This window comes from Fulmarus glacialis, unplaced genomic scaffold (genome assembly GCF_000690835.1).
Source record: "Fulmarus glacialis isolate BGI_N327 unplaced genomic scaffold, ASM69083v1 scaffold3391, whole genome shotgun sequence".
NCBI classification, from domain to species: Eukaryota; Metazoa; Chordata; class Aves; order Procellariiformes; family Procellariidae; genus Fulmarus; species Fulmarus glacialis.
In genome coordinates this window covers 38,653-51,841 of record NW_009194693.1, presented here as the reverse complement: position 1 = coordinate 51,841, position 13,189 = coordinate 38,653, and the positions used below count along the sequence as shown (strand labels likewise).

Here is a 13,189-nt window from a genome sequence, read left to right as displayed (position 1 = left end):
CCCCCCCCGTCCCACCAGGGGGGAGCGAGCAAGCGGCTGTGTGGGGCTTAGTTGTCAGCTGGGGTTAAACCACAACACCCAGGGACCTGCAGATTAGGACAAAGAGGTCAGAGAGGAGCCTATAGAGATATGGGGCTGCTTTTTTTCACTGGAGGGAGCTGCCGGTGTGTTGTCCCTGTCTTGTGGTGGTTATTGCCTATCCCAGGCATTATGCATGTAGATGTCAAGCACCAAGATGACAAAAGACCAGACTACAGTGATAAAGTATGTAAAAATTGAAGAATCACAGCAATGTTAGAAAGTGCTTCTTGCTTTTAACTTGAGGACCAGGCAGTAATTCAGCATGGCTGGGAGGACTCACATGTTTTGCCATGTTTGTGGTACAGCGAAGTGAGTCATGGACAACATGCTTCTCAAACTGGCGAGCTTCCTGGCCTCATCCCTGGTGTCTTCTTGATGCCTCCCCATGACCCTGCCAAACCCCATGGCTTAAGCCTGGCAGAGCCTGTGCTGCTGCAGGTCACGGACCCCCAGCCTGCAAACCATCTTCCTCAGCAACCAGTGCTATCTGGCTCTGCAATCTCATATATCCTTGATAGCAGTGATTTTGCCTCATGATCTCCACTTGTGAAAGCCCTAGATGAAACAAAGAGTATTCCCCATGACTCCTTGTCACTTACTGGAGATCAGTGGTGGGAGACAGGCTGTAGGCAAGGCAGTCTGCGAAGGAGAGAGTAGCTTATCTTTGTCTGAAACAGAGCCAAGAACAATATATCAATGTCCATACATATTTAACTCTAAGGACTGACTCAGGATTTGTCGTGCTGAGGTGTAGTTTTGGAAGTTGAGGTATGGGTGTCATTTTTCTTCAATAAAAGCAGCTGCTATCAGAAGGTGGTTGGTAGCCTTGTTGCTTTGCCTGTATTTTTGCTGCTTGGAGAACAGTTAATGCAATGCTTTGCTGAAGTCTTATGTAATGTTTTTTATGTTACCATGACACACATACAAAAATAAAAGCACTGTTGTCAGGGTGATGTAGTCAAATTATTACCACCCTGTTGTTCCAGTATTCAGTTAAAAAAGATGTAATCTTTTTTTATGTTTTAACTGAAAGTTTTAATGTCATTTTAAGTAATGGAGAAAACAGTAGCCAAGTGATCATATGCAAATTCATATAAACAAGGTAGTATGAATTGAATAGACAGCACTGAAAATAGATTTGTCCTTCAGGTTCTGCTAGGGACAATGGTGAGAAAGGAGGAGAGGGTTTTGTAATGATGAGAATCACTTTGATATTATTACTTGAAATAGCTACAAGCAGAAGCCATAGATAATAATAATCTTCAAACTGTAGAGGTTGAAAGCTCTGAGAAGCCAAGAATGACTGCAGCTGCCTTGAGTGATGGTGGAACAAAGCCATATAGTTCTGAATAGTTTCTGCAGATGAAATATAATCACAGTGTCAAAATGTGCAGTCATCAGGTTTGAGATCCAAGAAGCAGGTGGTACACGTCTATCTCAGGGTTTTGGAGGGCTTCCCTGGCATCTACCATCTCAAAGAATCATGGACTAAAGAAACAGTTTTGATGTCTACAATTGGATAACACAAGGGGACCACCACTTCAAACACAAAATTATTCCTTGTCTACAGTCTTCTCCAGACATTCAATGAGGCAGATTGTTCCTGTTTTAAAATAATGCCTCAGAACTCAATGCCACTTTTTCTGGAAGTGCTAAATGGAAGCTAATGACAGAGAGGAAATGATTTCCAAGTTTTGCAACTGGCAACTGTTACCAGAGGATTCATGAGCTTTTCAAATCCATTTTTATGTATTTTAAATTGTGGCTTGTCAAGAACTGGGCAACCAAATGTGTAGAGAATGTGGCCAAGGTAGCCCACTGCTCCTGAATTATTTGTGACCTCATCATAGTATTTGCAGATCTCTTTACTGTTTATAAAAAAAATCTGCATTAAAAATTTCACCGATAATGTTTTGCTTCTGTATTTGTAGAAGAAAATGAGCACTTTAATTATTAACGTTTTAATAGCCCTGCAGTTTCAGTGGTCGCTTAGTGACACTATAGTGTGATGGGGTTTCTTAACTTCTACTACAGTTTCTTTCTACTGAAGAAATCACTACAGTTTTGCTGCCTCAAATTTGAGAGAAAGCAACATTTTAAGGAAGAAGAAACAGTAACTATTGAATAAACAATCCTGTGACTTTTGGGACATTTGAATATTTTTCTATAGCAAATGAAAAACATTAAAATACCACATATATCAAGTCTGGATCTGAAAGCAGCTCTGTTCGTTCTTGACTAAAGGAGAATTTTACTGATGAATTAGCAGATTATGTGATCAGTTTTCTCTTTTGCATTCCTAAGAAATAATTGAATATATGCATATATGTATGGTCCAATGCAGCATTGAGTCTAAAGAGCATCAGCTGAGCAGCTACCCTTCTATTTTCCCTTTCAGTTGCCAACTTAAAAAATGCGTAGCAGATACTGAGTAAGTGTAAAATGGTGAGCCCAGGCATTGATCCATCTTCTTTAAATCCTTTCATTATAAATTCTGTTATTAGAAGTGAAAATCTTGGTATACTCTCACTTTAGTCCACTTTCCTTACCTGCCTATTCATGCCGATCATTAGCTATTCACTGCATGTGTTTAATAACCATTCTGTAATGCTGCCTTTTTTTCCATTTTTCATGGTTTAATTATTCCAGTTGGAAATTAGTAAAACTGCCAAAAGATTAAAGAAATGGCTTCTTCATTATTTAAGTAATGATTGCCCATCACTCATTAGACAAGTGGATTGGGATTCAGGTGACCACGTCAATATATACAATTTTAACATCTGTATCTAAGTTAGTCCTCCCAGGCTCCCTTTATAGACAATGGAGAGAAAAAAGCATTTTTGGGATGCAATGTCATCCCAAATTAAGCTTCTAAAATAGATCAGATTATTTGCACCCTAAAAATGCTAGTTTAAGTTGACTGTAAATGGAAACAAGAGCGACTAGATTAGATGTTTGCTTTGTAGATGTCCAAAGGTAGATGAGATGAATCCCATCCCTGTGCTCAAATTAATCATAAATGCCCAGGGGTTTTGTGCGATGACACTTCTAATGTGAACGTACTGTGGCTGTGTTTTTTGATGTAAAGGACATAGTGCCATTCAGTGCTCTGCACAGATGAGCAAGTCTTGTTCGGCACAAGCACGAAAAACAGCACAGTCATGTTAGGACTACATTTCAAATGGATTAGATTACCCTGCTTTTCACCTTGGCTAAGCAGTACCAGCATATTAGCATGTCCACATTTCTTCCAGAATGGATCAGTTTGGGGAACACCATTAATACTCTGACTGTAGACATACAGGGGTGGTGTTTAATGTTTTGTTGGAAGATAAATGTAATGGCCTTGACCAGATCAGGTCCTGCTATGCAAAGCAGCATATATCATGTTACAAATAATAATAATACCTATCTTTGCCCCAGCAAGCTTACAAGGAGCTAATTTGTAAACAATGAAAAGGGAGGAACCTGAATGCAAGTAGCGTTATTTAGGAATGACACATGGAAAGGGCCTCTTGCATTAAAGAGGGTTGAAAAAGGTGACAGATGCTGAATACTGAGACATTTTTTAGGTTCTGCAATAAATTTAGGACATTGCCTTAATGGTGATTTTTCCTGTGGGTTTTTCCCCTTAGGATGTTTTCCAGCATGCAGCCTCAGAAACCAACTGGGAGTCAGTCACAAGCTCTGTCTCAGTAAGTAATTTCTTACTATTTTGCCCATGGATGGATTGATAGGATGACGTGAATCGAACTCACTAAAATGGCACCTGCACAGAGGAACCATGTATTCACCTTTGGCAGAGGATGAAATAAGTGTTTATCCATCTCATACTAGAGTCAGCTAGTGTGTTTTTAAGGAGAAAAGATTCAGGATATGCCATCAGCTGTTGTAACCACATGAGATAGCCGTTGGGAAACATTTCTTGCTTTCAAACTCATCTTGCCAAGATGAAAGTACAAGATAAGCTCCTTACAATTTTCAGTTGTAAAATGTCTTGACCTAAATACAAGACTATACTTAAAACAGGCTGGCAGGAAAATGGATCTAGCTTTTCATTGTCAATACTGAGATTTTTTAATGTGTTTGTAATAAAATATTATATCTGAAGTCTCCATATTCAGCAGTAAAATGAGACTTGGGAAAAAAAAAAAAAGAAAAAGAAAGAAAGAAAACAAGTAATCCAATATAAAATTTTATTTTTCTCTTCATTACATTTGATTTGTGTCATTGGCCAAAAATCTGTCCCCTCTTTCATTTCCCCAGTAAGATTAAATTCTGGGGAATGGCAATGTAGCATCAGAATTCATAATATGGACAGACCTCTCCTGTGTGCTCTGCTGGCTGGTCAGCACTATGTCACATCTCTTACAAACTCCTCTTAAAACACATGAGACAAAGCAGGCTTGAGACCAATGTTTGGAGCATTCATGGAAGAGGGTTTAGTGGTGGCACCTTTGTTACAGTAGCAGCCAGGAGTTGCCAGTGCAGGAGCAGTAAATAAAATATGAGTAAATTCTACTGATTATTGTCCAAGCCAGGCAGCGAGTAGAGAGAAAGTTCTGTATAGCCAAAATTAGAAGAGGTTAAGCCAATCTCACTCATGTTTACCCTTGAGTTTGCAAATGACACTTGCACTTCATGATACAATGCATTGATAGCCTAGAACTAATTGTGCTGAAAGTCCTGAGTAGTAATGTTAGCAGGGCTGAGATCTACTGGATATGCCAAGCAGGAGATGCTAAAGCACTGTTTTACTGAAAGACATAAACTCATTTTCCATTCTAATATGGGATTGGAAAAAAAATCTATGTGATAGAATATTTTGTTTAAAAATATGGTAGGCTGATGTTTGAAAATGTAAGCCTAGGGCTCCCTCATCAGGTAACTATGAAAATGAGATCAAGTATATGGTAAACGCCATGTTAGTTATCCTCCTTAACATTGTAAGGCACACAATACGCCAAACAATAATCCAGTATTCTTTTCATATTGAAAAAAAAAGTTTATTTATCTTTCACATCTATTTGTTTGTGAAAAGTTGTTGTTAATGTGTTACAGGTAGGGGAGTTCAGTACAAATATTACAGGTAGCAAGCTGATGCCCAAGGTCACATGGAAACCTACAGCTAAACCAGAAGCAGAACCCCAGTTTCATTGTTTTTTCCGTGCCACCCCCTGTCTAATAAAACATACCTTCTTCCACTGGCCATGCATCGCACCCACTAGCCCTTTCTTATCCTCAGGGAAAATAAGGTAGAGAGGTTGAATAATTTTTCCCAAAGGCACCAAGGAAAAATTCTGAGGACATCGAAATTCTTCAGGAGAGAAAGATTCAGGGATTCTGCTGTGGTCCTGAGGGGCAGAAGGACAAACTCAGACTTGTCAGTTGCCGACAAAATGACTTACTGTTCTGCTGATACTCAGTATGGCAGATCTAAGTTTTGCCCCTCAAAGCCACGGGCAACTCAAAGACTCATTTTAGGATCTGGGTACATTGCAACTCTCAGAATTAAAATTTGAGGGTGAACAAATTTATTCTTCCTTGTCTGATGTCACATCACAGACAGTATTTCTGGTTTGGGTTTTGTTTTTTTTTCTCAGAAAGCTAAAACCAATACTTCTGCCTTTAAACCAGCATCGCAAACCCAGAAAAAAAAGGAAACAAAGTTCCATTATTTGTGAAGTAATGTTATGACCAACAAACAACTGATGCACATTGAACTTCCTGTCAGCTTCACAATGCAGATAGAAAATATAAAAGAATGGGGGAATAGAAATTAAGGGTAAAAGCATTGACAAAAAAGATACCTTTGTGTCCCATGAAATTAAAAATGCGTTCAGTGCTTTTAAGAAACGTAGAAGAGGTGCATAATGTGGAAAATCTTTGCTCTTCACTGCTTCTTGCATTTCATTCTTCCTTTGGCCCTCTCTTTGGACGTGATCTCAGAAGGCAGAGCACAATGAGCACAAGCTCTTCTAAAGCTAGCGCCTCGTTCTTGGCAGGACAACAGAGAGGCAGTTGGGTTGGCAGCTTTGAAGTTGCTTTTGGGCCTGTCACATGATGTCGCTGCCAGTAGGCTATCTGAGCTGTTGAAATAATTCCTCTTGACTTGGCCATCACTGAGAAAAAGTTAAGCTTTCTTCTGTGTGTGAACGAGGTTGCAAAAATCTCTTGAGTAGGAGTTTTTATATGAAAAGAAAATGGGGAATCCTTGCTGCCGGTATGAGTTTGAAATGCCCTGCAAATTCACAGCCTGACCTGCAGTTCTGTAATGAAATGCACAGTTGAATACGTGAAAAAAATTGTCGCATCGCCTAAGCCACACACCTATGGCCTGGTTTTTATGCTGCTGTTTCTTCAGCATCCTTGCACCATCTCCCTCACTTTTGAAAGGTAGTTGGGGACTGACGTTTGAGCTGCAGTCACAGATGAGCCATGAGCTCCACTGAGCTCTCCTCAATAAGCAAGTAGCGTTTGGGTGCATTTTTCTTTTGTAACCTCAATAACTGCGTTAGCACACTGCATGATACCCACCTACAGCACAGTCTTTCCTGCAGCATTGTTTTAGGTAACAACGCTGTGTTCACTTTGCTGGTGCGAGCTTTTCATCTCCTGGGGCTCCTGTCTCTCTGACGGTCTCTATTCCAAGCCATTTAGAAGTCAGGAGAGATGCTTTGAGGTATGCTTTCCCTTTTAGTGGCTCATTAATTTTTACAGCCATCTGCACTGTGTCTTGTTTAGCACCGCATTGTAGAGGCGTTGCAGTCACAAGTGGGCCCTCTGAAACTTCTTGTGCTGTTGGCGATAAGCAGTAAAGCACAGCTATGCTTTCTTGACACACTATTGTGATCTTTTCTATTTCTTCTCTTTCTTGTTTTCAATAATTTGGACTGTCCGTACTTTCAGCAAACATATGCAGTAAAATATAAAGGATTGTTAATTTTGTGATATAACTTACAGTGAAAGAGAAAATTTTTATTTTAAAAGACATTTTAAAAGACTTTAAAACTATTTTAGTAAGCATTGAAGGACACAATCCTGCAAACAAGTGAGTAACTTTTTACTCAAATGAGTTGGTCTTTCCCTTACTACCCAACTGAGTGAAGTTAATCACAAAGATTAATAGTTTAACATATGCATTTGCTTGGGAGATGAGGCAAAAAATCATTTTGGGGAGCCATTAATTTTAAATGGCATATTTCTGCTACATTACTGCAGAGCTAGGTTTTCATGAGAGAAGAGGTTTCCAGGGGTTTTCCCCCAATGTTTTAACTTTTAAGACCAAAATCCAAACAGAACTCTTGTGCTACATTATGCTTCTTGTTGGACAAAATCAGTTATTTTAATTGTGGTTCTTCAGAAAGTAACAGATCTGCATTAATAGTTTTTCTTGCACATATTTTACACATACTATGAGGCTTTGTGGTTGGAAAGGGGAAAAAGTGATATCAGGGTGGTGAATTGTGTGATTCTAAATAACGATTATTAAAAATGTTTTAAGTCCTCTCCAGTAAAAGTGAAATTGCTGCAATCTTTCTGTCAAAGTCAAGTTGTGCCACAAGTTCAGTGGGAACCAAGTACACGTAGAGAATGGTACTTGGCCCTTCCTGGTTGGAAATAATATTCCATTTGGTATTATGATATAATTGTGAGGATATCATTATGTTGGTAATCCCAGTATTCATTGTTACATTGCTGAGATCCAAATATCATGGTTTTTCTCGTTTGCTTACTAATTTGTATTTTTGGTAAAAGGGTGGAAGAATTGTCATTCATCGGTATTTCATAGCACATTTAATTCTTGGGAATAAAGGGCCATCTTTTCAAGTCTTCAACCAAGCCAAATTTGTTGTCCAAATTGACCAGGGAAAGAAAGACAATCATCTAGTGGACTTGTTGCCTTTGTCTTCCTCTGCTGTGGTTTCTGATATGCCTATTATGGATTTACCAACAGAGCTGGCGGAGCTTGAAGGCACCACCCCAGCACCACAAGGCACCTCCATTCTGTGGTCATGGCCATCACAGTGGTTTCAAAAGACATTTCCATTACATCTTTGTATATGTGCAAACCATTGTCCCCTTTGAGGAGTAGGTGTGCATATTGACAGTCCAGTGGTGGCAGTTCCTCCACTCCCTGCATCTCCTCTGGGATTTGCTTGGGAGTTCCTTGATGTCTCTTCTCCTTGCACAAGAAAACACAGGCATAGCAAAGCCTGACCCAGCTAAGGACTTCGAAAGATGGCCCAAAGTAGCTGTTTCAGTCAATAACGAGACAAGTTTCTCAGTAACTGTTTTCAATTGTTTTAAGTGGTGCTGTAATTTATTCCAAGTACACTGAGATGTATGTCACTCTTAGGGGGTATCCTATCCCTCTCCATCAGTGACTGACCCTACGCTCACAGCGGAAGCACTGGATCAGACCATTGCTGCATTTGACACGGTGGAGGATCTGCTCAAACACTTTAACCCGGACTCCTGGCAAGAAGATCTCGAGAATTTGTACACAGACAGTGGCCACCATTATCGAGGCAGGAGCTACCACGACAGGAAGTCCAAAGGTAGGAAAAGACACTATATACATACTTTGGGGCAAGACCAGACTATTCCTTCACTCCTCACAGAAATGTCCGTTGATAAGGTATTGGATTCTGGTGCCTGTGTTCCTGTTGGAGCCACAGGGCAAGCTACCACCTGTTAAAACCAGGAATAAGTCACTTAATCCTTAATCATTTTCTTACTGAGTAGGATCTTACCTGAGAAATCAGACTGAAAACTGCCCATCGTTATGATGAATTCACAAATGAAAACATAGACCCATGTGTAAAGGGCAGATGGTTCTCAGCTTCACCCTCTTAAACATTGCTTTGTGTGTAAGGCATGGGGCTCCTAATTACCTGCTCTATCATCGTCCTTTAAATATCCTGCTTAGGGATTGTTCTCTGTTGAGTGAGGAATAATCACTTTTATCACATTCTGCTTAGGAAAGCATCTGGTGCAGACACCTGTATGTGCAGCTGGTTTTTTAAGATGTGAACATCTCACTGTTTTTCATTATCTTGGTTGGGAACATTATTATGGTTTAACATCTTTGTCTGTAATTGAGCAAAGCACACATTTCTGGGTTATGTTTCTTGTTTCCTTCTGTTAGTTCAAATCATCCACCAAATGGTAAAGCAAAGGGATGTTAAGCTAGCAGTACAAACACATAATGATAAAGAAACACTGTTTAGAAGAGACAGTCGTGCTCTGGGGTAACCCTGCACTGAAGGGCCCGATGAAATTGCCCTTTATGTGCAAGCACAGATCTAGGAGGTCTTTAGGGTTCTCCAGGATGACAATTGTTGTAGTTTTCAGAGAAGATCTGGAGTGAAATATTTCATATGAGTTCTTTTCTTAATATTCTTCCATTTTCAAGATAAGTATTCATATGCCACCTTCTTTATAATTTTATAAATATAATGTCCAAGTCACAGTTCTGATTCTGTGCAATCTACAATTTATTTGCATCTCAAATCCCATCCCCCTTATGTTAAGTGTGTGCTAAGCAGGGAGAGAGGATTTTAATTCTATGTTTTTAACTTACTTGCTATCAAATGATGAGGCTTTAATGTGCTTTGATCTGAAAAAGGATATATAGGCTGCATCTGTATTAGGAAAAATAGTGTCAAGGGATGTTCCAGGCCCTGAAATCCAATCATCAGGTTGCTAAATTGTCAGCCTGGTCTCTGCTTAGTTTTGGCCCAGGCCAAGCGTCATTCTCGGAGGTCATTGCTGGGCAAAACCAGGAGTTGGCAGAGGCCAGCTGCCATTCCCGGTGGGCATTTTGCTTGTGGCCACCCTGTCGTGGAGGGTAAGAGGTTTATGATAGGGGTGTGGGCTGTCCCATGGCTGCTGACCTTTGTGCAGGAGAATGACCTCAGGCACACGCAAAGCATTAGTAGATACGCAACCAACTTGGCCTACAGTTTCCAAGGCTGTCTGGTTTTGGGCTCAGCACTTAAAAGGGATCTGTGATAAAGCCCTGAGCACTGAAAAATTGAACCCCTTTACTTTGTTCCATTTTGGCATGTCAGAAATTTCAGGCAACCACAACAGCCCATGTTTTGTGAAAAACGTCACCTGACTGCTGCTGCATCACTTCTGAGATCAGTTTGATCTCATTTAGGGGCCTGTGAATACATGAGCTGTGTGTCCCTTATTCCCGGTCTGGATTTGGCATTGGTAGACATATATACAAAAGAAATAAAGGGTCTGTTTTGATTTTAATAGAAGCTGATTAGAAACCTGGATCCTGTATTGGTTCTGCTCTCCACATTTAATTTGATTCTCAGATCATATTTGGCCTGGTACCCCTTATGTTTAAATGACCACATATATATAAAATAGCCTTTGCTGCTTTATTGATGCTGATCATGTAGGCTACAGGTATCAATCTGATCTGGTAGTGCTCGGAAAATTCAGATGCCTAAAGGTTTCTCCATTTAGTATAAATGTAATTCAGCCTCTTGTGTAACAAAACACTGTAAAAGACATAAAGAGTTTTCCAGTTATTATTTTAACACTATTTATTTTAATAGGTTTTTTTGTTGCTTTTTTTGGTTACGGGAATAAGCAAAAAAAGTTTTATAACAGGTTGGTTTTTGTCTTCAAACTAAAGGCCAAATTCGCTGACTGTTAGCAGCCCTCTGGACAAAAGTACCTCACCACAATCAAATCCTTAAAAAAATTCAGTGAAGAATTTTTATTTAGTCATAAACTTTTGACAAGATTAAAGGCTCGTTCTTGGATGATGTCAGGAGTAGGGAGTAGCTTTAACAAGTCCTTAAATTAGAAATGCTTGGTGGCTTTTAAACACAGACACTGTGGATCTCTGAGGAATGTTTATAGGATAACCTTGCAGCAAAGAGAGCAATAGATTATATCATCATTTATTTCAGATATCTGTTTCTGCTTCCAGCTTTATTCTTAGTTAGAACAGCCCTGAGGCAGATTAGAACAATTTGATGTAATCTCTGCCTATCTTTCACAGCATTTTCAGAACATGTCATATAAATGGTATAAATGAATCACTAATGATTTCGCTCCCATCCAACTCCCTGCCCATACCAAATTGTGCCACAAAATTGAGCTTGAGAAGCGGTGTTGCTGAATGCCAATTCTGATAACAGGGATATGTGATAAGTGACATTTAAATGATATGTTTTCTTAATCTGGCAATCAATAATCCACAAAGGTAAGGATCAGGGTCAAGGAAATAAGAAGTACAGTATTTTAGCATAGCTGAAACTCACAGAATCACAGAATAGATAGAGTGGGAAGGTGCATCAGGAGATTGTCTAGTCCAACCCCCCTGCTCAAGGCAGGGTCACCAACAGCAGGTTTCTTGGGACAATGGCCAGTCAAGTTTTTAATATCTCTGAGGATGGAGACTACACAACTTCTCTGGGCAATCTGTGTCTGACCACCTTTGGAACAAATTAAAAAAAAAAAACAGATTTTTTTAAACGTTTAAATAAGTTTTCCTGTATTACAGTTTGTGTCCTATACCTCTTGTCCTTTCAAAGACTCTGGTTCCATCTTCTTTACTCCCTCCCATCATGTATTTGTGCACAGTTATAAGATTGATCCCTTCCTGGACACCTCCTGCAAAAACCTTAAAGATGAAGAGTGTGTTGATTAAATCTATATGTATGATAACTCCACTCCATCTACAAAATCTGATCTCACACCTCTACAACACTGATGCAACTCTATTTACACTATTGAAGTGAGATATTGGTATCAGGTATGTCTCACTAATAACCACATGAAGTTTTAAATTTAATTCTACATATATTCAGCGAGGGTTGCTGTTAACAGCTCCAGTAGAAGTCAACTATAGAATTGAAGTGAAACCCAGATTGGAATTAAAGGACAGAAAAAAAGGGGAAGATACACATTCGCATTTTCAAAATCCTTAAATGAGAGGCCTTGTATAAGCTATAAACTACAGTGTACACCTCCTACATGAAAATATGACAAGTAGATGTTTCAAATAACCTTTGCAGCAGTTGTAAAGATACTCAAAAAGGTTTGTTAGCCATTGTGCATTTTAGAAACTCTGAAGGTATGAATATTGAGCCTTAAGCTCATCCTAAACTCTTAGGAAAAAAGCAGGTCATACCAAATAAAGTATATCCCTTAAAATAATTCCTTTTGCATTGCTGTAATATGTTGTAGCTGACCTCAGTGTCATAGTAATTTGGCTATTAGAAATATAAAGCATCTCTAAAAGGATATCACTGGCTATTGGGTTATTTAATACTGTTCTTAGCAAGAACACAGGTAAATATAACAAAGAAAAAAGCCATACTCTAGAGCTGAACTTCTAGACAAATAGGTCTCTATTCTTTTAGAGAGTCATAAGGCGCATTCAGACATGAAGAAGACCTCTTCATCCTACAATTTAAATTTTTGAAAGCATCAATGTATCTGCTTGATAATGTTAGAAGAGCTCCTCAGAGATACTGTTGTAAACAGTTCCAATCATCAATTAAACATCATTTAACTTTTCCCACATGCTTGTTTGCATTTATCTTTTGTTGTTCACTCTAAAGTTTTACATCCCATTGAAAAAGGCTTTATAATTTTTAAAAGACAAGACCTCTGCCTGTGAAATGGCTTGTGTACAAATGAAGAAAGAAAGAAGAAAGAAAAAGTTCACTGTTTCTCATCATAGAAGTAGATCCAAATGTCTAGGGGATGGCAGCTAGAGAAAGGGATCATCTTTAAAATGGAAGATTTTTTTCACAAATAAACCTAGGAAGCAGGAACACATGTGGATAGATATATTCTGGTAATTAACAAGATTACACATGCTTCTGAGCTCATTTTCTTTTTGGGAAATAGTATGCAAGAAGCCTTTGGCTATTAGAAGAAATTAATCAGGTGGGACATTCTTGCAATAACATCTGTCTGCAGTGACAGCTTTACAAGTTAAATAAATAAACACTTGCTGGCAGAGCCACACTGCTCTCTGGAAGGGGAGTAGTGAGATGAGACCACAAGTCTTCATGGAATGTTTCTGCTGTCCATTGCCAGACAGGTTCCCAAGATCAGGCAAGTT

General features: G+C 39.2%; 1 protein-coding gene across 1 annotated transcript in view; it reads left to right on the top strand.

Moving 5' to 3' along the window:
- Positions 1-13,189, top strand: part of PDGFD (platelet derived growth factor D) — a gene marked incomplete at its 5' end in the record, with an annotated part of 59,905 nt that overhangs the window by 26,758 nt on the left and 19,958 nt on the right. Inside the window, 2 exons of the mRNA XM_009587849.1 lie at positions 3,717-3,776; positions 8,441-8,642. Of these exons, the coding sequence (XP_009586144.1) occupies positions 3,717-3,776; positions 8,441-8,642 (262 nt within the window). The remainder of the gene's footprint in view (positions 1-3,716; positions 3,777-8,440; positions 8,643-13,189) is intronic.